At 43.2% G+C, this 27,476-nt stretch overlaps 1 protein-coding gene and 1 pseudogene across 2 annotated transcripts in view; both read left to right on the forward strand.

Moving 5' to 3' along the window:
- CCDC93 (coiled-coil domain containing 93) overlaps positions 1–27,476 on the forward strand; it is a 101,279-nt gene that overhangs the window by 41,468 nt on the left and 32,335 nt on the right. For both annotated transcript variants that reach the window (XM_066345798.1, XM_066345796.1), the window contains exons 12-13: positions 15,564–15,680; positions 22,383–22,445. In XM_066345798.1, the coding sequence (XP_066201895.1) occupies positions 15,564–15,680; positions 22,383–22,445 (180 nt within the window). The remainder of the gene's footprint in view (positions 1–15,563; positions 15,681–22,382; positions 22,446–27,476) is intronic.
- On the forward strand, positions 17,115–17,258 carry LOC136379160 (U2 spliceosomal RNA; annotated as a pseudogene).

A 27,476-nucleotide genomic window follows, 5' to 3' on the forward strand; every position in this document is an offset into this window, starting at 1 on the left:
CAGAAGGCTAGAGAAGTGAAGTTAGAAGTAGTTTTGGAGAGGTCTCTTTCCAAAGATAGGTAATTTTACTTCTCAGAGAGAATTGGAGGTCAGGAGTTCACTACTTGGTTATATGTGTTGTTTCCATTGAGTAGATCATAGAGCATTAAAGACGATGGTTTTTAAAGTCAGATTGCCTTTAGTCCGAGTCCCATATCGCAGGTATTTCACATTTGTATGTTATCTGCCAGTACTTGTCGCTGATACCGTACTTGTCCCTAGTCATCACAGAGGTAGAGCACAGTGTAGTTAATTAAACACAGCACTTGGAGTCATCTCTTGGTTCATGTTTCCTCTACTCCCAGCTGTGTGATAATGACCAGGTTACTTAACCTCCCCTTGCCCTAGTGTCTTCATCTGTAAAATGGGAATGTATTGATGTCCTTGCAGGGTGTTGTAAAGATTAAATGAAATGTACCCAGAGTGCCTAAAATTGTGCCTAGAGTTGATGATTGGATTATGACTCCTCTGTGTTGCCTTACAAATAAGTTGGAATAGTATAAAATACTATCAGTAATGAGGGGCCAAAGACTGCTAGGAACACACTGGTAGGTGAACGAATTGCATTAGAAAGACTTAATGGATTTAGGCCTGTTTTAGGTCATTTGAGGGAAAGTTCAAGAAAGTAGGGCTTTGCTCCATGTTGGGTTCCTTAAGGAGGGGCAATTCAATACATGGGCCTCTAAATAAATCTTATACAGCAACAAAAGATGATAGAAATGTGAAATCTGCACCAAATAAAAGGAAAACCCTCCCAGTTTCAGTAGGATGATGTGGCAGCATGTGCGCATGCGCAGATGATGACGTAACACCGTGTATACAGCGGAGCAGCCCACAGTCATGCCAGTCGAGATGTGGACGGTACAGAGGAAAGTTCAGTGTGTTCTGTTGCTTGCTAAATTCGAATCCGTGACCAAAGTGCAACGTAAATATCGGCACATTTATAATGAAGCGCCACGACATTAATCACTTAAAACAGAATCACAGACGTTATTCACTCTGTTAACCAGACTTCCTTATCCATGTGTGGCAAGAACTTCTCTATCGTTTGGATGTATGTAGGGCAACAACTGGAACCCACATCGAACTGCACTGAATAGGTATGAAACTGGGAGAGTTTTCCTTTAATTTGGTACAGATTTCACATTTCTATCGTCTTTTGTTACTTTCCTGTGACCGGTCAAAAGTGCACCAAGACTTTATGGACACACTGTATATGATACAGGGAATGAATCAAAGTTGAAGCTATGTACTTATATTAGCCAGTATAAGGGGGTGTTTCCTCATTTGGGGGATCTGAACAGTGTTCATGTTTTTGTCCATGTTCTGACATGATTACAGAATGGCCTTTTTTGCCCCTATCTTCATGATACTGTCTGATGTTGATGTTTTTTGGAATTATATTGAACACCAAGGCCTAGTCTTAAGTCTAGGCCAGCTCTAGCACCATCAAGACCTTGCTGAGGCTAGCTTCCTCTAATTTTTGTCTTTTACCTATAGTAATCACCTATTGCTGCATAACAATATTATCACAAATGCAGTAGCTTAAAACAACACACATTTATTAGCACATAGTTTGTGTGGGTCAGTAGTCGGATACCACTCAGCAGGGTTCATTGCTTTATACTCTTACAATGGGGGTGCAGAGAGCTGAACTCTCATCTGAGGCTCAGCTGGGAAAGGATTCACTTCTGAGCTCATGTGGCTATAGGTGGCACTCAGTTTTTGCTGGCTATCAACTGGAGGCTGCCTTCAGTTCCTTGCCATACGGGTCAGTTATTTCATCAAAGCCAGCAAAGGAGAACTCTTCTTCATAAGACACATTACAGATCATGTAACATATACATGCAATCACATACATCCCATCACTTTTGCTGTTCGCTTGGTTAGAAGCAAGTCACAGGCCCCACCCATATTCGGGGAAGGTATTACACAAAGGCCTGAGCACTAAGAGGCAGAGATTATGGGCCATTTTAGGGTTGTCTGCCACGACGTGTATGTTTTTCTCTTAATCTTACTGCCATAAATTGAGCTGAAACCAGGCACTGGCAGTTCATCTAAAAATCCGTGCCCCTGCCTTCAGGGTGTCTGTGATGAAACCCGTGGAAGTAGAGATGGGATTGAGGATGCCCAGGAGGGAAGCAATCAGTGGTACCTGGATGAAACTCAGATTAGGATAAGATCAGGATAGATTTTTGTTTAGTGAAGAAAAGAGACAAAATAGTCTAGGGAGGATGAAAATTATTTTGTGACCAAGGAAGGAATCGAGCAGCCTACCTGGTACCAGTGTTTAGAAAGTCAACAGGCATTGGGATATAAAAATGAGAGTAAAAAAATACAGGCTTCTCTCATTTGTAGGGTTCAGCAGTTCTTATGACAGTTAAACGTGATAAATAATCCACAGGTGTTAAAATAGGTCTCTGAGCTGTGTGACAGTGTGATATGGGTCCTGTAAAGATCAGGAAAGAGGAATGTGAGGAAGCTTCCAGACACAGAATTCATGAGTGTCAGTAGGCTTTCGGCCAGGGAGTACCATCTCGCTTTGTTCCCTTCCCAGAATGTGCGAGGTGAGGTCCTGGTGCTGTGTTGGTGCTGATGCCTAATATGCCCACTGTATCTTAGCTTTTGTTTCATAGGAAAGGAGAGTCTATTACTGTGCTTTGCAGAAAACTAAAAAGCCTGACTATCTAAGGAACACTTCTCCTCTGCTGTCCCCCACTGAGCCACAGGAAAGGGGATGAAACTGGGCCAGGGAGGTTACAGCAGGGGTTTCAAACTCGCGGCCCGCCGAACAACTTTGTGCAGCCCGCAGACTAATCCACGAAGTTCAAGAAAAGTGTTGCGTAACAGTTGCCTAGTGCGGCCTGCGAAACGGCTGTGATCTTGCTCTGCGGCCCACATGCTGAGTTGAGTTTGAGACCCCTGGGTTACAGGGTTCCTAGAAGGGCAGGAAGGGACTCACCCTAATGCTATGTACTAACCAACCATACACCATTTGACCACTTGCACCAAATCCTTCCTTGGTCGACATCTCCCTGAGACAGAATCTTAGAGGCACAGATCTGTCTTGGGGAATCAGAAGACTCTACCCTGAGTGCCTTCTTTGTGCCAGGTACTTTGTGTACCATTATCTCATTTAATTCTCAAAACAGTGTGCTGCTTGTTTGTAATCTTCTCCCTTTTTCCGTCATTACACTGACTCATAGGCAGTTGAAACTGTTTATGTGTATATGGACCACAGTTCTCTGTTTGCTCAGAGCCTCAGCTGGGGCCTGACAGCATTGGTGCTCAGTACATAGGAATGTGATATTCTATCCATTTTTTAGATGAAAGTACTGAAGGACAGAGGTGTTAAGTAACTTGTTCAGCACCATGGAGCTATTAAGTTCCAAGTTTGCACACAGGACGATCTGACATGAGACCTCTGTTTTGGCAAGTGGAACAAGCCTTAGGGGGAAGTGGGGAAGGCCTCGTCTGCCATACTTCCTCTGCCTTCCAGGCTCGTGGTGACAGGGCCCTTAGACTCTCCTGCCATCGGACTCCACAACTTGGGCTAAGTGGAGAGAAGAGGCCAGGTCATGTTGAGAACTAAAAACAGAAATGAGTAAAAATGAAAATGGTACATCCCAGGCACTCATACACAGTAACACCTAATTGTTGTGCTGTGGAAGTTTCTCTTTGCAATAAGTGAGTGGCTTTTATATTACTGGAAAATACCACATTAAAATATTCTCATGCAACTCTAGGGTGTAGAATCCTAGCCAAAACACTGTCAACATCTTGATTATATTTCCATGAGGAGATGAATTTTGAGTCATCACAGGACTTATTTGTATAAAGATTTTTTTTTCTTATAGGTTTTAGAAATTTTCTTTAGCAGTTAAATTCGGCACCATTGCTTCTGCCTTTCTGATTCTGAGGACCATTCTCTAGCAGTTAAATGGAAGCCTGTCCTCTGTCTTGAAATATCGTTCAAGGGCACCTAGAGCATCTGGGGTCATTAGAGATGGATATAGACAGAGATAAAGGCCAGGGTCTGGTGAGGAATGTGCATAGAAAAACACAAGGGAAAGAAAGTCTCTGGAAAATGCAGGCAACCATGTTTGATTAGAGTGCATTTTGTCTTCCTCTACCACAGGGGTCAGGAACCTATGGCTTGCGAGCCAGATGTGGCTCTTTTGATGGCTGCATCTGGCTCGCAGACAGATCTTTAATAATAAAAAAAATAACATTAAAAATATAAAACATTCTCATGTATTACAATTCATTCATTTCCTACCGCTCATGTTCATGGTTGCGGGTGGCTGGAGCCAATCACAGCTGTTCTCCAGGACAACACCAATTTTTTACTGGATAATGCGTAACATTCACGGGTCGTTGTATGGCTCTCACAGAATTACATTTTAAAATATGTGGCGTTCATGGCTCTCTCAGCCAAAAAGGTTCCTTACCCCTGCTCTACCATGATCATTTTTTAAATTTATTTTTATTTTTTTAATTTATTTATTGATTTTCACGAGAGGAAGGGAGAGAGAGAGAGAGAAACATCAATCTGTTTCTGTATATGACCTGACCAGGGATCCACCTGGCGACCTCCACGTGTAAACCAGGCCATCCAGCCAGGACACTACCATGATCATTTTTGTTATACTTTATAATGCAGCCAGCAGAGAAAACGGTCTCTTAAGTCCTGCCATTCACTGACCTGGAGAGTGGACTTTATAGTACCTTTTGGATGCAAGTGATAGAAACTCTTCCATGAGTGGTGGTGTAAGCAGAAGGGGGCCTTTGTTAGCTCTCCTGACTGAGAGGAACGTGAGTGCTGACAGCCTTGTCCTGTCTCTTTGCCTGTGCTTCGCTCCTCTCTCTGTCTTTCAGCACCTGAAGGCTTCACCACAGCCTATTTCAGTCTTACAGGCTCCTCCCTGCAACTTTGTGTAAAATCCTAAGGAAAGACTCTCCTCCAACATGGTTCAAGTCATATATTTCTCCCTGGGCCAGTTGTTGGGGCTGGGTGGCCATCCTCCTGATTGGCAGCTCCTCTGATTTCAAAAAGAGAGGGCAAGATGGTGATTCCCCAAAGGAAGGGAATGCTGCTATGAAACCAAAGAATTCTGGACACTCATGATGGCTAACACCTCCATAAGCTTTGTCCATGGTAGATTCTCAGGAGATTGTCTAACTAAGGTGAAGTTGATGCAAAAGAATCCATTGTTTCATATGGTTTCTCTTTCCATGGTTTCAGTTACCTGGAACAGTATTATAACCGTATTATAATTGTTTTATTTTTTTACTAATTATTGTTGTTAACTTATTACTGTGCCTGATTTATAAATTAAACATCATGTGTATGTATAGGAAAAAAACTGAGTGTAAATGCTTTGGTACTGTCCGTGGTTTCAGGCATCCACTGGGGTCTGGGAACTACTGAATGTCATCTGCCCTCTGGAGGTAGCTGCCTTCTTGTTGGATTTTTTTTTCTCTGCCCCTGGTTTTATTTTTTCAACTACTGTTATGAAACCTTCTCAAACACTGAAAAGAGAATTGGTGTAATTTGGGAGTGTTTTACGTCTTTAGCTTGATGTCTTTTCTGCCAAAGAACTGACAGAATTGACCCTCAGGGTGAGATGATGATTTCTTTTAGCAAACATGTGTACATGTGCTGTGTCCCCGGCAGGGTCAGGTGTAGGGGCAGCTGCAGCGTTTTGAGTAGGCATGCATGCTCTCTGAGGAACTCTCTGTGAGAAATCTACTATTTTGACATGGGCAAATATTATTGAATGACATTTAAATCTTATTCCTCTATGAATGGAAGTTGTGAATACATGTCATTCATTAGAAAACATTGACTCTGATCTAAAAGTCATCTAATCCATGTTGTAGTTTTAAAAGCACATTCCTAATCTGAAATTGTTGAACAAAATTAAATTGCTACTGTAGCCTGCACACCAGTATAAACACAAATGGAATATTTGTACGTGGTTGGTATTTTTTGAGAGATGTTGCACTTTTCAAGTAGAAATCTGTTAAGATGCCCCAGGATTTAATTTCTTTTTTTCTGTCAGGGATGTACTGAAAAGTCCCCTTTCCTATTCTCCACCTGGACAATTTTGTCTCATCCTTCCATATCCAATTTGGTCCTCTTCAGTATTCTTCCACTGTGACTCCCAGGGAACAGAGTGTCAGATGAGACAGACGGCCTCAAAGACCTGTTCCTGCCTTCATCACTCTCATGCTTTTGGCTTTGTAGGGGGTATTTGAAAGAAATGAAAAACTTAGATTGCATAATTAAAAGTATGTCTGGAAAATGGAGCAGTTTGACCTGGCCGGTTGGCTCAGTGGATAGAGTGTTGGCCCGATGTATGTTCATCCAAGGTTTGATCCTCAGGGCACACAAGAGAAGCAACCATCTATTTCCTCCTCCATCTCTCCCTTCTCTCCCTCTTTCCCTCCCTCAGCCAGTGGCCCAATTGGTTCAAGCTTTGTCCCAGGTGCTGAGGATAGCTCATTGGTCTGAGTGTATCAGCCTCAGGTGCTAATAATAGCTTGATTGATTTGAATATCAGCCCCAGACAGGGGTTGCTGGGTGGATCCCAGTTGGGATCCATGCAGGAGTCTGTCTCACTGTCTTCTCTCTTCTCACTTAGGAAAAAAAAAAATAGAGCAGTTAGCTTTCCGTTGACTAGGTTAAGAACTCTGTGCAGTTCAACTCTGGAATAAATGATTTTTTTGTACAAAAATAACTCCCCATTAAACAAAGCACTTTGCATAGCACCATCTCAAAACTCAAAAGCAAATGAAGGAACTCACAAATTTATATATATAATACAATGGGCCTGTTCATGTGCATATTACTCATTTTAATTGGGCTGGAGAAATGTCAAATATGCAAATGGCACTATCCTGATACTAGTGTACATGAATGCTATTGGAATCCATGGGAGTCCGAAAAAGACCAGAGTAACAGGCTTTATTGAAAGGAAGAAAGGAACCCTACCAGGCACTTCTTCCAGGGAGAAGAGCACCATGGTTATAGACTATGAGGCGAATTTTATAGCGTTTGGGGGAGCCTGAGGGGCTACTGAGTCAAAAGTTCTGGTATGTTCAGCTTTCTGGAATGCTCCTTCTTGTGGGGCGTGCCAGCTTCATGGAATTCTTCTGTCTTAGGGGCAATAGTCCAGTAAGGGTGAGGTCTGACAGATAAGCAGAACATCAAGAGGGCAGTTTGGAATTCATGTATCTATCATTTCTCAACTCTGTGGTTACATATAAAAGAAAGGCAGTTATTAATTTTATAATATACGGTGAGGGGTGATGAGAAAGAGGAGAAAAAATTGGAAAATTATTGCTTCTTCTGGAGAGAACTCAAGAAAAGAACCTTGCCAAGCCAAGTCCCTCATCCAGTTAAGGAGGTCGTCAATTTCCATGCTGTGAGGTCTGAACCAGGCGATATTTTCGAAAACCTGAGTGAGGAAGTAAAAAAAATTTGCATGGTAATAATTGTTAGTTGCTTGCTGCGAGTGCTGATCTGGTTCCTCTCGAATGGGAGGACATGTGGAGATTTTTAGAGACAGGGAGCCTGTTGGTGTAAGTTTTTGAAGGACTGAGTTATGTGTGGTTTAAAAGGAAGGGGGTTTGGAGAACATTCAGGAGGGAACTTCTCGGGCTGAGGGCCGGCTTCTTCCTGCTGTCATCCTTACCTATTTGATATTTCCCTTGTGAAGTTCTCCTTGGGGTATTGGGGAATAGGAGTGTAGGAGCATTTGATTGTAGGTAATCCTAGAGATTTCTCTCATCTGGGCCTGTAGGAACTTGATAAAGAAGGGGGCAAGTATTTGGAGATCAGGAGGTAAGGAGGGTTGTATAGCAGGGATGAAAGTTCTTCCATGGTGAAGTTAGAGATATTCTTTCCTGGCAGCCCTGGAGAGAGCAGTTAGCTTGAGCTAAAAGAAATGTTTCATGTCCGTTCGTAGGCCCTTCTTCAGCCAAGAAGACCCAGTGATCTTGTCCCCTTACTATGTGAAGGGTAAAAAGACTGAGAAGTGTTAAGAGGTGAATGCTATTGATTCTCCTAGTTCTTCAGGGATACGGGAGAGCTTTAGGGTTAGGGGACCTGTAGGGGTTGAAAGATAGGATTTAGGAGGTTAGCTGATACAGGGTTTCAGATTTTTCTGTTTTGTGAGGGCAGGTTTCAGGGTTGGTGTGTAGGGTTAGGTAGATTTTTTCCAATTTTCTGATTGGCGAAGGTCTGCATGCGGTTCTGTAAGAAACTAGTGAACAAACATAAGAGGCAGGATCCAAAAGTTAGAAAAATAAATAGGAGAATAGGCAATAATGAAAGGCAATAGTCAAGACACCCAGTTTGTGTGAAACCACTGATTCCATGTATACAAATTCGCTAGGCTTCAGAGAGAGAGAGAGAGAGAGAGAGTAGAAATAAGACAGGGCAGTGGCCAGTCCCCCTGCCCCTAGACCTACTTTTGTAGAGATTCCTAAAGCAGCAAGAAGAGGGATTACCTATACAGCTTGTTTGGTCTTTAGATTGACGGGTAGTGTACTAGGAATTGAAAGAGGCTCATGGGGTGGGATTAGGTTAATATTTGGGGTGAGATAGATTAGGGTACAGGTTTCTGTCCAATTAGTAGGGAGACACATATAGATGTTATGCCGTCTTTCTACTTTAGCAGCAGTGGGAGTTGTCAGGATCATGGTGTGTGGACCTGTCCACGTGAAAGTCAGTTCTTGGGTGATGTGCTGCTGGAAGCACCTCTTGGACAGTCTTTGAATAGTTTGCTGAGTAACCTGTAAATCCTGCAAGTACTTAGGGAAAGGGTGGTTACATTTCTACACTTTGTAGTTAGAGTTTAAGTCCTAGTGACCACTGTTTCTAGCTGGAATTAGCAGCAGGTCCCAGCCTATAATAGGTATGGGGCATTGAGACAAGAGGAATAAAGGAGATACTATACATTAAATAAAGTAATGAACTCAGACTGTCAATACCCACAGTAGAGATCTTTGAGTGATAAATAAAATTCAAATATTCAGGCAAGGCATAGTAGATGGCTCTTGTGTTCACAAGAAATGAGATCAGTTTATCTGCTACTTGGAAGAAATACCTTAGGCTCGTGAACAATGTCCTTGGGCCTTCAGTGACAATTCCCAGCACACTGGGCAAGGTCAGGTCACAGGTAGCTGGAGCAGGGCCAGAAGAGACTGAACCCTCCCTCCATGGAGCAAGGGGGCAGCTTACCTTCTCGTTTTTCTCTTTCCACAGTACAGACATGTAAACCGGTGGGGCCGGGAAGCCTGGCAGGCTTCAGTTCAGTGACCTTTCTTTCCACTCTGGAGCAGGGCCCTGATGAAATCCTATGAAGCCCTTTAGGGTGCTGGAGCCTTTAAGAGCGTATGCCAAAAGCTGGTATTTCCTGACTTCTTTTGGGCCTTATTTGCCTTTTCTGTTACTCACTTGGCCATTATAGACCTTAAAAGCCATGCTCAGAAGATCTCACTGAGGGGCTTGACTATGAGAGCAAAATTGGGAATTCAGTGTTTAAAGAAGCCTATTAGACCAAGGAAAGGAAGGATTTGATTTGCAGTGGTAGGTGGTTGGAGACTGCAGAGGGTCTGAGTTTGATCTAGGGTGAGACCTCAGATGGTGGGGGTTAAGGTGATGCCCAGATAGACTATGGACTAAGAGTGAAGTTCAGCCTTAGCAGAGAAGACATGATATCCCTTCACAGCGAGGAAGTTAAGAAGGGTGGTGGTGTGTCTCCTTGAGGCAGGCAGGGAGGGGCTGCAGAGGAGTAGGTTATTTACATATTGTAAGAGAGTACTAGTTTTGAGATTGCATGCTGCTAAATCCTGAGCTAATGCCTGCCGAAACAGGTGTGGGCTGTTTTTGATCCCCTGGGGTAAGACAGTCCGTGTAAGTTGCTGGGCTGCATTAGTGTCTGCGTCAGTTTAAATAAGGTAAATGCAAACAGAAAGTAAGAGTCAGGGTGTAGAGGAATGGTAAAGAAGGCATTCTTGAGGTTTAGGATCCTGAAGTGAGTGGTGTTTGAGGGAATGTGTGACAGTAACCTGTAGAGATTAGGGACTACTGGATGGAGGGGAACTACAGCCTCACTGATCAGGTGTAAGGCTTGTACGAGGCGATAAGCCCCTGAAGGTTTTTGAACAGGAAGGATGGGAGTGTTGCAGGGAGAGTCCATGGGGATGGGTAAGCCTTGGTTTAAGAGGTGGATAATTATTGGTTAAAGGCCTTAGAAACAGACACAGTTACACATTAAACAAAGAATTTATATATAAATTATGAATTAAGGAATTTAAATGAGCACGCTTTACTTGTTTCAGTTCAAATTGTACTAGAGGTATTTTCTGACAAAGAGACAAGACAGATTACTCACACAGCTCAATAGAAGAAGCCAGTGGGGTTGGGGGATGGGTCAAAGAAGAAAAAGAGACAGAGTCGCCCATCTGTAAGGAGGTAGGAGGGGTTTAAGAACACAGTGGAGAAGGGAGGGGGCCCCTGGCCATCAGGGGAGGAGAAAGAGAGACTGGTATTTGCAAGTAAATGAGAAAACAGGTTTCTGTGAAGGGAGGGGCTCTTGGAGGGAAGAGACCCGAGCGAAAGAGATTAGCAGAGGGACCAGAGAGGTGTCCCAAGAGAGGGACGCTCCGGATGTCAGGTAGGAGGTGGAGAGAGTTGGGAGTCAGGCGAAGGAAAGATTAGGAGCGAAGGTTTTAGGTGAGGTTTCTTTGGCCAAAAATGGCCTGCATGTAAAACAAGCGGCACAGAGATTAAGGACAGGAGAGAAGGGAGAAAAAAACCTGCATGTAAGGAATCTCTGATGCCCTCCCCGTCTGGTGCCAGAAATTGTCAAGATCTCTTAGGATATTGTAATAGTAGTAGAAAGCAACCTGGGTAGGTGCCTAGACTTTTGAGGAAGTCCGTAGAAGCAGGTTGCGTGGAATAGAAACCTCCCAAACTGTGAACCTCAGAGAGTAGGGTGAGTCCCGAAGGAGTAGAGGAGTAGTCTCTGAGGCCTGAGATTGGGAGGAGCCCGTGTTCCGAGGGGAGTCTGGCTGGACGGTTTGGACTGAGAGGAGCCCACGGTAGAGGAGACTGGTGAGAGAAGGGGGCGTCCCCGCCTTCAGTCACAGTTCCGAGAGGAAACAATCTCCGTAGGAAGAGAGTCTCAGACAGGAGGTCGTCGCCCCAAGGCTGAGATCCCGGAACGTAGGAGAGGGGCCTGGCTAGGCGCGCCTAGACTTTCATAGAAGTCCATAAAGGAGTAGAGACAGACCACTCATAGATATGGGGTCTGAAGTCAAAACCATCCGACCAGGAATGGGTGTTTTTAGAGAGAAATTTAGAGGCCAACCGGGGAAGGGGAAGGGAGAAACTCCTTACCTTCTGGTCCAGCAGGGGTTCAGGACAGGGACAGATTGCCGGCCAATCAACCTACAATTAACACATCCAAACAGAATCAGGGAGTAAGCCTGGGACGAGCTGCCGCTGTCCATTGCTTCCCTGGTTGTAAGTTTGGACAGCAGAGAGGGATCGTCCAGACAGTTAGTACCCTGTCCCGGGTTTCAGCACCAAATGTTGGAATCCATGGGAGTCTGAAAGACCAGAGTAACAGGCTTTATTGAAAGGAAGAAAGGAACCCTGCCGGGCACTCCTCCCAGGGAGAAGAGCACCGGTTACAGACTATGAGGTGAATTTTATAGCGTTTGGGAGAGCCTGAGGGGATACTGAGTCAAAAGGTCTGGTATGTTCCCTTTTACGGTTTCAGGGTTTCAGCTTTCTGGAATGCTCCTTCTTGTGGGGCTTGCTAGCTTCATGGAATTCTTCTGTCTTGGGGGCAATAGTCCAGTAAGGGTGAGGTCTGACAGATAAGTGAAACATCAAGAGGGCAGTTTGGAATTCACGTATCTGTCAGATGCTTTGCAGGTACAGATTTCAGGGACTCCACAGTGCAATGAGAACTACTCCCCAGCAGTAAGAGGAAGGACTTTGAAAGCATATGTTTGCTGAGAACATATATTATCATTGCAGATATATAATAGAACATTTGTGCAGAGATATCAAGTCTTTCTGTGCACTGCAAGTATTTTCTCTCTGTATGGTTCTCTGAATCACCTGTCTGGTAAAAGAGTGGAATCAGTAGAAACTTTCCCCTCTAGTGTATATAAATGATGCATGGACATACTTCATTGATTAGAGCTTAGCGCTAATGAGGCTGTTCCAATCAATGATTGGGGCCAGTACCCAAGTGAATCAGGACCCTTTAGAACTCTTAAAAATTACTGAAATTCCAATAGCTTATATATCAATTCATTTACAAATGACAATAATAAGTACATTATTAACATCAAAGCAATGATATCACATGTCATGTAATGTGGAAAATTCCACTGTAAAATCATGACAATGAGAATGAAAAAAATGATATCTTAGTATTCTTATAAAAAGGGTTTTGACTTTGAAGGCCCCCTGAAAGGATATTGTGGGACCATGTAGTTAAAATTTTAAATCTAGAAAGAAAGAGAGAGGTAAAAGAGAAAGAAAAGACTGCCAGCTGGAGAGAAAAAGAGAGAGATAGGCCAGCCTGGAAATCTTTTCAGATATCAAGATAGCTACTGGTTTTCCTCCAAGAAGAGTTTTTGAAAGTGAAGTCAGCGTTCATAGTTAAAAAAAAAAAGCTATGTGTATACCAGGTACACTGATAAGGGGGTGTGGAAGCTGGTAGGAAATACAGTTTTCATTCTCTTGGAACTTTGGCCATAAAATTAGTTAATTGGCAGAAAAACCCACTAAGACTTAGAGACATCATCTAACCCATGCCCAAGGTGCAGAATAGTGCTGAATGAGTGTGAACTCACCCCTGCAGACTTGAAGGCTGGGAGGTGAGCGAGACACGACCCTCCAAAGCCTGGCTACCCACAGCTTATTTTGGCCCAAAGCCAGACTCAAGATAATCCGAACATCAAACCGAGACATACCACGTGAGGTAGTTCCTGTGAATGGGGAATTAATTCTATTTCAGATGTCAATAAATTGTGAGATAAAAGGCTTATGTTATTCTGCTATTGATAGTAAGGTAAAATGCTTTGAGGATTTTCCAGTGACACTTTAGAAATCAGGGTCAGAGAATCTAAGTTGGATATAAAAATCCAAATCTGAAATTATAAGAAAAAAGCTACTAAATGCATAGCAAAGTGGCAAATTAATAACACAGTTTAAGATAATGCAGTCAAAGTAGAGCAGATATAATTAGTTAATTATAATTCTGTTTCTGACAAGTGGTTTAGAAATTGAGAAGGGATAGTCTTCCGTCTTTCTCCCCTTTTTTGTACTTAGATACTTTTCAGACACCATTCTCCTTCCCCAGACCACAAGTTATAGATATCTTGATGTGTCCAATTGCATCTTTAAAAGGTAACTCCAGCCCTGGCCAGTTGGCTCAGTGGTAGAGCATCGGCCTGGCGTGCAGGGGTCCCGGGTTCGATTCCCGGCCAGGGCACACAGGAGAAGCGCCCATCTGCTTCTCCACCCCTCCCCCTCTCCTTCCTCTCTGTCTCTCTCTTCCCCTCCCGCAGCAAGGCTCCATTGGAGCAAAGATGGCCCGGGCGCTGGGGATGGCTCCTCGGCCTCTGCTCCAGGCACTAGAGTGGCTGTGGTCGCGACAGAGCGACGCCCCGGAGGGGCAGAGCATCGCCCCCTGGTGGGCAGAGCATTGCCCCTGGTGGGCGTGCCGGGTGGATCCCGGTCGGGGCGCATGCGGGAGTCTGTCTGACTGTCTCTCCCCATTTCCAGCTCCGGAAAAATACAAAAAAAAAAAGTAACTCCAATCTCATAAATCCAAATAAGCTGGAATATGTTAGTTAATTTTCCAGAACCCCCCCATCTAGGTTTCAAGCCTAGATGTGTTGCAAAATCAAATGCTTAGTATTTCTATTTCCTTTATGGCCTCCCAGCCCACAAGGTAGAAAATGATGTTCCTTACTGTTTTATGCAGCCATGTCCTGGCAGGTCATTTCCTATGTCCAAGTAGTTAAGCAGCAAAAACTCATCATCTGTTAATAATGCTGCTGAATTGCTCAGGGAAAAATCCTCAGCCAAAGTAAATGATGACTCTGCCATCTAATTTCTCCTCCTCCTCAACTTCCTGTCTCTTCCCAATGGGTAAATTTTTCAGACTTTCAAGCCTGTGATCACTGTTGAAACATACAGGGTAAAATCAAATATTAAAACTGTTTTGTTGTACTTGGGCTCAAAATCACTGATTCGCTTAAAATTGGGATGCTTCCAGTAAAAACAGAAATGTGGGTATAATGGGCATTTAACTGTTTAATAAAGCTATCTATAATCATCCAACAAATATTCTCAGTACACCTATTGCAACAGGGTCCATGCTGCGACCAGCGTGGGAAAGTGAAGACCTGATTGGGAGCAACGGAGGATTAAGGAAAACAGAAAGACATAAATAAAGTTTAGGCCGGGTGAGACATTGTGCTCTGATGGAGACACAGTGACTCCAAGCTTGTTTTCAGGCTGATGATCTCTTGGGGCTTCGAACCTGGATCCTTTCTTATCCCAGTCCAACACTGTCCACCATGTCAGTGCTGACCCTGCTTCTGGCGTCATTACCACGAACAGCCTTAAAGTTGTTTCAGTGACCTTGCCCTGCCAGCTCACTCCAGGCCAAGCAGGGCCCTTGCTCTGCACTCAGCTGCACGTGGGCCAGGTACACTCAGATGCAGTGGCCTCTCCAGGTCCACCTTTTTCTCTTTCTGGGGCTTCTCATTGGGGTCCTAAGGCATGTGTCTGTGTTCAGTGTCTACACCAGGCTGCTTCCTTCTTTGTGTGATCTCTTGGTAATGTTGCTACATTCACCTCATCACCCAATCCAGAAATCTCTGCATTACTTTCTTTCCTGACCATCTTTATGTCCTGTTCAGTCTTTCTTCTCCATTCCCTTTTTATGTATGTAATTTCAGGAATTTTCTACTTGCCTCTGTCAGCAACTTTTATCCCTCTCAAATCTAGGCTACATGAACACCAGGAAAGGAGAAATATTAAAAGCCCATAGATGGGGAAAAACAAGTTTGGAGACTGTTGCTTTTCATTGTAAGGGCTTCTGAATGTTTAAACTTTTTAACTATATGCTTATAATACTTTGATGAAAGTGAATCAGTTCATCCTTGATAACTGTAGAATGATATTATGAAGATGTCAGTGTAGCCGGATTAAGACCCTTGATGATGTCCCATTGCCTATGTGATATCAGCGTAACCAGTCACATATTCCTGCGCTCCTGCACATGCCATCCCCTCTGCCAGGAATGCAGATTTCATTTATAGGAATGGAGCATTGTCCCCAAATCTCCTTCTTTGGACCTGGGGTTTGCACAGGAGCCAACAGTACTCTACCTAGACTGAGCAGGGATGGAGCGGTCTTACATGAACCAAGGTGGACTAATTAAATCCTTTGGATTTATTCTCCCTGTTTTTTGCAGCAATCTGAGCTATCAGCTGAAGAAAGTCCAGAAAAATTAGGAACCTCCCAACTTCACCATCGAAAAGTCATTTCCTTGAACAAGCAGATTCTGCAGAAGACTAAACATCTGGGAGAGGTTGGTGTTTTCTCTTTATAACTTTAAGTAAAATGAAATTATTTTTTAAGAAGGGAAAAATTGGTGAAGAAGTTAAGATCTTTGAGGTAGAATGGTCAAAGGAGGTTCCAGAACCGGGGTCAGTATAATGTGACCTTCGTGCCAGCCCAGTCTCCACTTGTTTTTATAAATAAAGTTTTGTTGGAAGACATGTACACCCATATGTTACATATTTTTTGTGTCTACTTTCAAGCTCCAGTGGCAGAGTTGAGTAGGTGCAGCAGAGACCACATGGCCTCAAAGCCTGAAATACTTATTATCTGACCCTTTACAGGAAAAGTTTGCCAGCCTCTTATTCTAGAAGAAGATCACAGGGCAGGAGTAGCTTTTATTAGTTCACAAATATTTACTTAGTACTTCTGTGTGCTAGGAGCTAAACTAGGCTTGTGGATAAACAAAGAACAAGTTATGATCCCCGCTTTCAAGATCTTAAGGTAGTAATGGGAGACACACACTAAACAAACCTCACACAGCATTTAGTTACAGCTGTGATGAGTGCTTGAAGAAGCCTCGAGAGTGACTGCTGGGGAGACCTGGCCTGACCGTGGGTCTAGGGAGACTGCAGCTGGCCAGATGAGTAGGCATGGGCTTGGCAGGAAGTCTGCACTGGAGGTGTGGGGGCTGGGGTGAGGACTGTGCAACCATCTGAACTAAGACCTGGGAGAGGAAGGGTCCTGGCTAATTTCTCTTTTGTAGCTGGAGAGTCATGAGTGAGACAGCTGGTCAGCAGAGTATGCTCGGACAAGACCTTCAAGATCATGTTAAAGACAATGGGAGCCATTGGAAGGTTTAAGTAGTAGATTAGCATAATCTCATTTGCCAAAAACCATTCTGTTTGCTGTGGGAGCAGGAATTAATTGGTTTGGGGTGAGGAGGGGATTGGGGAGAAGAACCCTTGGGAGGCTGATGCAGAAGTCCAGACATGAGCCTTTGGTGGCTTTGACTCGTGTTGGTAGGGGAAATGGAGGAAACAAGGTCCTTTTTAAGAGAGCTTGAGGAGATGGCATTTTGTAATACCTGATGACAGATGGAGCTTTATAAAAGACCTTCATGTATTTGCCTTGAAAGGTAGACATAAGAGAAGCTGGGGAGTATGACTCAGGAGTCATTAGAAGACAAAATGTTACATGGTTCAGTTTCATTGCCAGTAAAATTTAATTACTTAGAAAAATACAGGTAGCAGAAGATAGTGGAAATGAATATGGTTTTCTAAAGAACAGTTCACAAGTAGTTCCTACAACAATCTATTTTCTAAAAATGGGTGCCAGTTTGGCATTTTTAACTTGTGCAGTTTTCATCTTTCAAATCCCACATATTCAAAAGATAGTGCTATATCAAATGGTCCTACCCAGTAATTTCTTTTATTGAATTTTTCTATTAGAATTTGTTGTAGCCATCACTTCTCGGCCTTGTGGCTAAGATCAAGTGTAGAATTTGTTCTACCACAGCTGAACAGACAATAGCCCGGTTCTACCAACTGCTCTGAACCATGAAGAAACAAGGATTCCAGAGTGAACTATAAATTGATTTTCACTCAATAATTTGTTCAGGCATTTTAATTCTCAGCCCAGAGAGTATCATCTTTACTCCTGACCCTTGCTAGTGAAAAGAACCTGGAAAGGATTGGTTCAAAAAGAATTCGCAGCATCAAGCTGAGCGTGAATCAAGGATGAGGCTTTATCCATTAGAATGTCATTGTCCTCTGAAGGAGGACAGTTTTGAGGATGTTGCAGACCCCATGAGCCAGATTATCTCAGCATGAGTAGTTTTTTCGTTTTGTTTTTTGTTCTGTTTTTTTTTTAACTCCTGTCTAAACTTGAAGATAAGGAGCACTGAGCCTCATTCTAGTGGCGTTCCTGGAACACTCTGAGTCCAGCTGAAAGGGCAAGCCTCTCTGAGCCTGCATTTACCAGAGCCCGTTACCTTTTTGGCATACTGCCTAATATTTAGCAGGCCGTCAGTAAGGGCTAATGATCATTATTGCAGTGGTTAGTATAAATAAAGATGACCAGCATATGCAGTGACCCCTGCCTGTGTAGCTAGGTCAACTGGATAAGGAAAATGTGCTAGGGTGGTTGCGATTTGCCCAGGGTCACATATCACATTGAGTTTAGGCGATTCAGATGATAAAAATGTGCCTAGAGAGATTGCTTCAAATATAATTAGTAATACACTTTTTATGACCCAAAGCTTTATGCAAATATAAGAAACCAAAGATGAAAATATTTCCAAATAAGCTTAAGTATGAATGTTTCATAAAGATTTAAAACCAACATTATTAGCCCTGGCTGAGGTGGACAGAGCATTGGCCTGGACCTCCAGTCACCCATTCGATCCTGGGGTTGCTTTCTCAAGCCTGGGGTTGCCAGCTTGATCCTGGCATCACCAGCTCAATCCTGGGGTCACCAATCCTGAGGTCACCAGCTCAATTCTGAGGGTGCTGTCTTGACCCCGAAGGCACCAGCTTGATCCCAAGGGCACCAGTTGGAGGCCCACCCAAGGCACATATGAGAAGCAGTCAAGGGCACAATTAAGTGGAGCAAAAAGTTGATGTCCCTCTCTCTCTTCCTCAAAAAAACCCAACATCAACATTTTTATAAACTTTTTTTTCTAAAAAAATGATTTGAGCTATAAGAATATGTCTTTCTTCTAGGTAACTTAGTAAACTCATTTTAATTTGAAATGTTCTATCAAAAAAATCTGAAGCCTCTAAACTTTGTTACTGTCTTGAAATTTGTCCTGCTGTAAACGGTTGCTCACCTCTAGGCTACCTGGTCTGCAGAATGTTTTCATCTTCTAATAGTCTCTGATTCTGTCTGTGCAAAGTCATAGGGGCAACAAACAACAATCCTAGCAACAAGCCTTTGATTAAGAATTCCGACCTCTCTCCCTGACTGCCTCCCTGGCCACCTCTTCAGGCCTGTGGGCACCTGCACTCACTTCTTGCTGTGCACTGAATGGCGAGTTTTGTATGTGTATATGGGTAGGTGTGCTAAACACATTTTTTTCTGTCTCTATCAATTTTTAAATGCTTCAACCACATTTTTTTTAATTATAGGAATCATACAGGCCTTACTGTAAATAAACCAAATAGTATAGAAGTACATTTAAAAAATGATAAAAATGTTCTACTTCTTAGAGCCAGCCTTTATCTTCTAGCCTTTACAAGCACTTATCTATGGCCATTCACCTGGGGACAGTGGGTTGTCTGGGTACTAAATGGAATTCTTCACTTACTCTATCACAGATAGCTCTCTTTCAGTATTAATAATGGCAAATAAGGACATTTTTACCAAGTAATTACAGGTGGGTATTGTTTTTGTTGTTTTTTGGTGACAGAGAGAGGGATGAGAAGCATCCATTCTTCATTGCGGCTCCTTAGTTATTCATTGATTATTTCCTCTTAAATGCTTTGACTGGGGGGCTACAGCCGAGCCAGTGACCCCTTGCTCAAGCCAGCGACCTTGGGCTTCAAGCCAGTGACCTTTGACTCAAGCCAGTGACCATAGGTTCATGTCTGTGATCCCACACTCAAGCCAGCAACCCCGTGCTCAAGTTGGTGAGCCCTCTCTCAAGCCGGCAATCTTGGGGGTTCTTGACCCTGGGTCCTCTGTGTCCCAGTGTGATGCTCTACCCACTGTGCCACCACCTGGTCAGGCACAGGTGGGTTTTTTTTAATTAACTCATTCAGTTCACACTGCATCCTTATGAAGAAGAAGGTACTGTTACTATCCTTTCCCATCCAAGTACTAACCAGTCCTGACCCTGCTTAGCTGATGAGATCAGATGAGATCAGGTGCATTTCAATAGTGCCATAGACTATCCTCATTTTACAAATAAGAAAATTGACACACAGAAATGAAGTAATTTTTCACTTGGTCACACAGTTTGTTAGCACTGGAACCATGGTTTGTACCTACAGATCTACCTCATTCTTTCTAATGACTGCATATTGTGACATAATATACATGTACCATAATTTTTTTAACCTATCCCCTACTTATGGGGGTTTTTCCAAAACTTCTTTCCCAATTGCAGTATGCTGCCATGAATATCTTCATGCCATCTTTATGCAAAATATCTTCATGCCATCTTTATGCAAATATGAAAATGTCTTTAAGATAGATTTTAGAAAGTAAAATTGCTGGATCAAAAAATAGATATTTGCATTTTCAATTTTGCTAAGAACTGTCAAGTTTTTCATCAGTTATTTTACCAGTGCACATTTCTGCTGATAGTATATGAGAGAATCGAAACTGCAGATCTAAGAGCCTCTTCTACAAGGAAATGCAGAGGATAGCAACCAAGATGCACTCATGGCCTTAGTGCTAAGAACCCTGGAGAAGGCCTTCGCCCAGTGGAGGAGTGGAGGAGGGCTGAAAGCAAAAGAAGTAGAGGGCATCTCATGGCCCACCTCATAGAGGACATCACATCTTTCCCAGAAAGGGAATGTGCCTCAATGGCACCAAACTATGTGTAGCCAGTCGACAGCTGGGAAGACCCTGGACACTGATGGGAGAAAGAGGAATCAAGAAAGAAAATATCATATTAGCCAGCCTCTGAATTTTGGGGGTAATGAAGGTTCATGAAAAAGAAAATGGAAGTAGGAGAATCATGGAGAACTATAGCAAGATGAAAACTAAGCCTAGCTATTCACATTTCTAGAAAATATGGTCAGATGACGAGAAGAGGAAAACTTATTAGTCAAATTAACTAGAGAAGAGATGAGCCTTCCATCCTTAGCACACATCTGCTTCCCTGCCAGGCCTAGCTTGTGTGAGTCTATCGGGGAAGCTTTCCTTCCTGAACTCCCTGATGAGTCAGGTGGCTGGGCCTGTCTCTCCTGCTGGCCTTCTCATTTTTTGCTCTGATCCCTGATTTATTGATCCAGTGTTGGAAGGCAACAACTGTCATGTTTGTGCCTCCTCCACTCACCTCAGAGGTCAAATAGGTGAGCGAATGCAGGGGTGAGAGGTGGGGAAATGCCAGGACCCCTTCCTGGAACTCCACAGAGCATCAAGAGTTAAGTTACTACCCTGACCTGTGGTGGTGCAGTGGATAAAGCGTTGACCTGGAAATGCTGAGGTTGCCGGTTTGAAACCCTGGGCTTGCCTGGTCAAGGCACATATGGGAGTTGATGCTTCCAGCTCCTCCCCCCTTCTCTCTCTCTGTCTCTCCTCTATCTCTCTCTCTCTGTCTCCCTCTCCTCTCTAAAATGAATAAATAAAAAAATAAAATAAAATAAAAAAATACTTTGTTAAAAAAGAGTTAAGTTACTAGTATTTCAATAGAAAAAAAAAGAAAATTTTCTCCAGAAATACTCTCACCTACCGATTATAGGCAGGTTCATGAAAACTCCTTGCATATGGTTTCCTTTGAAGAGGGAGAAGGCAGAGCCCTGCTGCCCCCTTCAGTATCACTTCTGCTCTGTTTGAGTCTGCTTCCTGATAGACTCGGGTCAAGTGTAACTGTCTGAAGTATGATTAAGGAGTAATGATTTCTGAAGATGACATAAATCTCAAGAAGTTGCTTATAGGTTCAAGGATGGGGCAAGTTATTTTGACATTACTTGAGATACAGGATACAATGTCTCGTTAATTTGTACACAGGTAACAAAGAACCTGATGATGATTTTCTGCCACTTCCCATTTTTAAAAGTAGAAAAGTACAAAACCTTTGAACTTTTTTTTTTTTACAGAGACAGAGAACCAGAGAGAGGGACAGATAGGGACAGACAGACAGGAACGGAGAGAGATGAGAAGCATCAATCATTAGTTTTTCATTGCAACACCTTAGTTGTTCATTGATTGTTTTCTCATATGTGCCTTGACCGCGGGCCTTCAGCAGACTGAGTAACCCCTTGCTCAAGCCAGTGACCTTGGGTCCAAGCTGGTGGGTTTCTGCTCAAACCAGATGAGTGCACGCTCAAGCTGGTGACCTCGGGGTCTCAAGCCTGGGTCCTTGGCATCCCAGTCCAACGCTCTATCCACTGTGCCACTGCCTGGTCAGGCCCTTTGAACTTTTAATGGGCTGTTTGCAGATTTCTAAAAGTTCATAGGCAGCACAAGGTTATACCTTCTTAGTAAGGAAAAGGGAAGTGACATTTTTTAGATGCACACTTACAGTCTATGTAACTTTGAACGTAAAGCTAATTCTTTCTCTTAGTGTTGAAGTCCTGAGTCCTTCTATCTTGCATTGTGTGCCCGCCACTCCTACTCTGTGCTAGAATCCTAAGAGCTGAAACGCAGTTTGTGTTCTGTGAATGGGGTGTTGGTTCACCAAATCAGTTGTAGCCATACAGACAAGTTAGACCTGAATTTAAATCAGGGCTTGATCAGTTTTCAGCTATGAAGCTTCAGTCAAGTAATTTAACCCTTCTGAGTCTGTATCTACCATCTGTAAAATAAGGATAGTATTCCACTGAATATCAGGTTCACTGATAGTATTTATGCAGAGATATCTACTGTATCTCTTGACATGTAGTTGGTGCTAATTATGTATGAGTTTTCTTTATTTGTTGTTGGCAACCTTTCTAAAATTTTTAGGTTTGCTCAATTTAAATCTTTCTGAGCTTCCATTTTTTCATTCGAGCAGTGGGGAGATTTGCATGTCTTTGTTGTAAGAATCAAATGACTGCAGGTGTCTTTTATTTTTCATCTACAGCTGCAAGCAAACCATACCAGCCTACAAGCCAGATACGATGAAAAAAAGGCAGTGCTGACAGAGGTGAGCAGATTTGCCTTCCTCCTTGGGCTTCTTAAGGGTCATTTTTTACCTACACTGTCAATGGAGTGCCATGTGTCATCGGTCTGTGTGGGGGAGTCATTTCCTTCTCAGGGCACAGGTCCATTTAGGGGCACAGCACAATCATATGACAGTGCCTGACCCATGCCATCAATGTATCCATGCTTCCACGCTCTAACCCAGCAGCGGGTTAGGCGGGAGAGATCACTGAGTGGGTGCAAGAGTCAGGATAGGCTTCCTGAGGAGAGTGGGCCTGATCGGCAGGGGCGGGCGACACAGAGGAACGTGAAGGTTACTCACAGTAAATGGCCCCTGCTCAAGCTGCAGGCTGTAGAGTAGGTCCAAAATACTAATATCCATGACAGGGAGACGGTTTCTGTTTACAATACGAGAGAACCACGGTGACATAATTCATTCTGCAAGGTGACTGATTAAGCCCAAGTGGGATGGGGGAGGGGTTCTCAAGAGGAAGAGGGGGTTTAGTTTGAAGCATGTGACTCATTTTTAACCCAGGTTCTGAGTATACCGTCTCCCATCATCGATAGAGTTGCTTACATCCACGTCTGAAGCCTGGGAAGCCAGGAGAGGAGAGCAGCACCTCTGGTGAGGTTCTGCCATGAGGGGAGTAAGATACTGCTGTCCTTGCCTTCCCGTAGAGCTGCCCCCATCGGGTCAGAAAGGCTCTGATTGTGCTTGTGGTGCTCGGGCTGTGGCTGCACCCACGAGGCCTCACTGCGAGACCCACCTTGTCCTCTCTGGACCTTGTAGAAACCAGACTGGTCTGCAGAGAGATCTCTGAAACCAAACCCGTCCCTGTTCTTTTAAATTTCACATGAAATTTGTCCATTTAAAAATTTTATGTTTATAGCAATATAAACCTGATAAGGTTTTTCAGTTCTGACCTGGACTAGTCTCTTTGATTATTGTCAGGATGTTTAAAAAGGGCAATCAGAGTAAAAAGAAATTTGCTTCTCTCTAAAGATGCCTGCGTTGCGTTAGAACAGATCAGCTTTCTTTTCACTGCCTGTGGCTGTGTTTCTTATGGATTAGATGGCAAACCCCTGGGGTAGAATTTCTGCTGCTATCACACTTTTAATGCTGCAATTTGCCAAGTCGTGGATCGGTCTTTGTATACATGGTCTGGAAAAGACTGAAAGCAAAATATCGTGATGTTAATTTCCTAAACCACATGTATGACTTAGGATATAACTCCTAAGTGGCTTTTTGTACTGGACACTAAATCAAGTATTTGTTGAGCCGCTTGCAAGCACTAGAAAGGTAGAAGTGTGATTTAAGTCAATAATAAGAGGTAATCTTTCTATCCTCAGCCAGCATTATTATGTGCTAGGGTGTTCTGGGCACCTCACTTGTATTAGTCCAATGAATCTTCACAGAAGCCCTAATGACACACTGTTATCATCCCTGTTCTGCAGAGAGGGGTACTAAGAAAGGTCACGCAGAGGACCTGGCTGGCCTTCTGGCCCCAAAGACCTCTCAGAGAGCTTACTAGTGGAACAGTCAAACTTATTCCCATCTACAGAAGTGGGAAGCTCTACAAAACCTAGTTCTGAACTGCTTATGAAGAAGCTAGATTTGCTCAGAATACTGAAGACCAGGCCACAGAATACATAATGAACTTTGCGTTGAGGCCTCGTTCTCCTTATCTATTATAGGCAAAGGTTGGGCAAAGTGAACACGCTGAACCCTTTCACACCAGTATTCCCAGCTTTTACCTTTCCAGTGAAACCTGCCCTTCCGGGATATCCTACTGGTACTAAAACACAGAAGAGACCTATCTTTCCAGTAAATTAGGAAAAGTAAAGCTGAGCATAGAAGTAGAGGACAGCTTGGGGGCAGGGAGGCTGGACACCGCTGCAAGAAGGCCAGGAGACTGGCTGGCCCCTGTATTGTCACCAGTACACTGCTGCTTTTTTTTTTTTTTTGTAACAGAGACAGAGAGAGGGACAGATAGAGGCAGGCAGACAGGAAGAGAGAGAGATGAGAAGCATCAATTCTTCATTGCAGCACCTTAGTTGTTCACTGATTGCTTTCTCATATGTGCCTTGACCGGGGGGCTACAGCAGAGCAAGTAACCCCTTGCTCAAGCCAGCGACCTTGGACTCAAGCCAGCAACTATGGGGTCCTGTCTATGATCCCAGCTCAAGCCAGCTACTTGGTGCTCAAGCCGGATGAGCCTGCGCTCAAGCCGGCAACCTCAGGGTTTCAAGCCTGGGTCCTCTGCGTCCCAGTCCAATACTGTATGCACTGCACCACTGCCTGGTCAGGCACCAGTACACTTTTTAATTTCAGTAATCACAGTTTTAATTTCCTATTTGTGAACTTGATCCTCTTTAATATATGCACTACTCTGTCTTGTTTCTCTAAAATCATTAATTGTCTAAAGTTTTTCTTGACCTATAAACTATTTCTTCAGATCAAAATTCATGTTGAGTTGATATATCTCTTTTTTTTTTATTTTTTTGAAGTGATAAGCAAGGAGGCAGAGACAGACTCCCGCATGCACCCTACTGGCATTGACCTGGCATGCCCACCAGGGGGCAATGCTCTGCCCATCTGGGGCGTTGCTCCGCTGCAATAGGAGCCACTCTATCACCTGAGGCAGAGGCCATGGAACCATCCTCAGTGCCCAGGCCAACTTTACTGCAATGGAGCCTTGGCTGTGGGAGGGGAAGAGAGAGACAGACAGGAAGGAGTGGGGGAAGGGTGGAGAAGCAGATGGGTGCTTTTCCTGTGTGCTCTGTCCAGGAATCTAACCTGGACTTCCACATGCTGGGCTGACACTCTACCGCTGAGCCAATCGGCCACAGCTGATATATCTTTTTTATGGTTTTATTTTTCTTCAGATGTTTGATAATTCTTGGTGGTGTACCTGTCTTTGATTCTCAAACTTCTTGTTTCCAACAATGGATTTTGTATTCATTTTATGCACCCTGCTTCATGTGATTATTTTTAGAAGGGTGAATCCACTCTTTGGTGGTATTGGCCAGTGGTAACTAATATTCAGGGTTGGGGATCTCTTCATTTACCCTGGTTATTGTGGGCTCTGGGGCCTTGCCCTGGGGCCCTGCCCTTGTGACTCCAGTATCAGCTCTTGAATTAACTCATGGGTAGAGAGAGCCAGGCAGTGTTGCTTAGCTGGCTGGCTGTCCCTGATGCATGTCTCCACCCTACTAGCCAGTCACCTGCGTCGCTAATTCCACACCACTGGTGCCCTCACTCCATTACTGCCTGTTGGCCACCTTTCTAGTCCCTCGTTTCAACATAATAGTCTGGACTTTTTAGGATCTAAGGAAAGAAGGGGCTTCTGCAACTTGTGTTTGGTCTTTCACTTTCAACTAGAACCCTTGGAACTTTTTTTAAGTTGTTTTTTTTTTTTATCTTATTTTTTTTTTAATAATTTTATTTTAAATTGGGCGAAATCAATAAATCAGGATACATATATTCAAAGATAACAACTCCAGGTTATCTTGTCATTCACTTATGTTGCATACCCATCACCCAAAGTCAGATTGTCCTCTGTCACCTTCTATCTAGTTTTCTTTGTGCCCCTCCCCCTCCCCCTTTCCCTCTCCCTCTCTCCCCTCCCCACCCCCACCCCGTAACCACCACACTCTTATCAATGTCTCTTAGTTTCAATTTTATGTCCCACCTACGTATGGAATAATGCAGTTCCTGGTTTTTTCTGATTTACTTATTTCACTTCGTATAATGTTATCAAGATCCCACCATTTTGCTGTAAATGATCCGATGTCATCATTTCTTATGGCTGAGTAGTATTCCATAGTGTATATGTGCCACATCTTCTTTATCCAGTCATCTATTGACGGGCTATTAGGTTGTTTCCATGTCCTGGCCACTGTGAACAATGCTGCAATGAACATGGGGCTGCATGTGTCTTTACGTATCAATGTTTCTGAGTTTTTGGAGTATATACCCAGTAGACGTATTGTTGGGTCATAAGGTAGTTCTATTTTCAGGTTTTTGAGGAACCACCATACTTTCTTCCATAATGGTTGTACTACTTTACATTCCCACCAACAGTGGGTGAGGGTTCCTTTTTCTCCACAGCCTCTCCAACATTTGCTATTACCTGTCTTGTTAATAATAACTAATCTAACAGGTGTGAGGTGGTATCTCATTGCAGTTTTGATTTGCATTTCTCTAATAACTAACGAAGATGAGCATCTTTTCATGTATCTGTTGGCCATTTGTATTTCTTCCTGGGAGAAGTTTCTGTTCATGTCCTCTTCCCATTTTTTTATTGGATTGTTTGTTTGTTGTTGAGTTTTATGAGTTCTTTGTATATTTTGGATATTAGGCCCTTATCTGAGCTGTTGTTTGAAAATATCATTTCCCATTTAGTTGGCTGGCTGTTTATTTTGTTATCAGTTTCTCTTGCTGAGAAAAAAATTCTTAGTCTGATGTAGTCCCATTCATTAATTTTTGCCTTCACTTCTCTTGCCATTGGAGTCAAATTCATAAAATGCTCTTTAAAACCCAGTTCCATGAGTTTAGTACGTATGTCTTCTTCTATGTACTTAATTGTTTCAGGTCTTATGTTTACATCTTTGATCCATTTTGAGTTAATTTTAGTATAGGGGGATAGACTGTAGTCCAGGTTCATTCTTTTGCATGTGGCTTTCCAGTTTTCCCAGCCCCATTTATTGAAGAGGCTTTCTTTTCTCCATTGTGTGATTTTGGCCCCTTTATCAAAAATTATTTGACTATATATACATGTGGTTTTATTTCTGGGTTTTCTATTCTGTTCCATTGGTCTGAGTGTCTATTTTTCTGCCAATACCATGCTGTTTAGATTGTCGTGGCCCTATAATATAGTTTGAAGTCAGGTATTGTAATGCCCCCAGCTTCATTCTTTTTCTTTAGGATTGTTTTGGCTATTCGGGGTTTTTTATAGTTCCATATAAATCTGATGATTTTTTGCTCCATTTCTTTAAAAAATGTCATTGGAATTTTGATGGGAATTGCATTAAA

This window comes from Saccopteryx leptura, chromosome 7 (assembly GCF_036850995.1).
Source record: "Saccopteryx leptura isolate mSacLep1 chromosome 7, mSacLep1_pri_phased_curated, whole genome shotgun sequence".
Taxonomy (NCBI): Eukaryota; Metazoa; Chordata; class Mammalia; order Chiroptera; family Emballonuridae; genus Saccopteryx; species Saccopteryx leptura.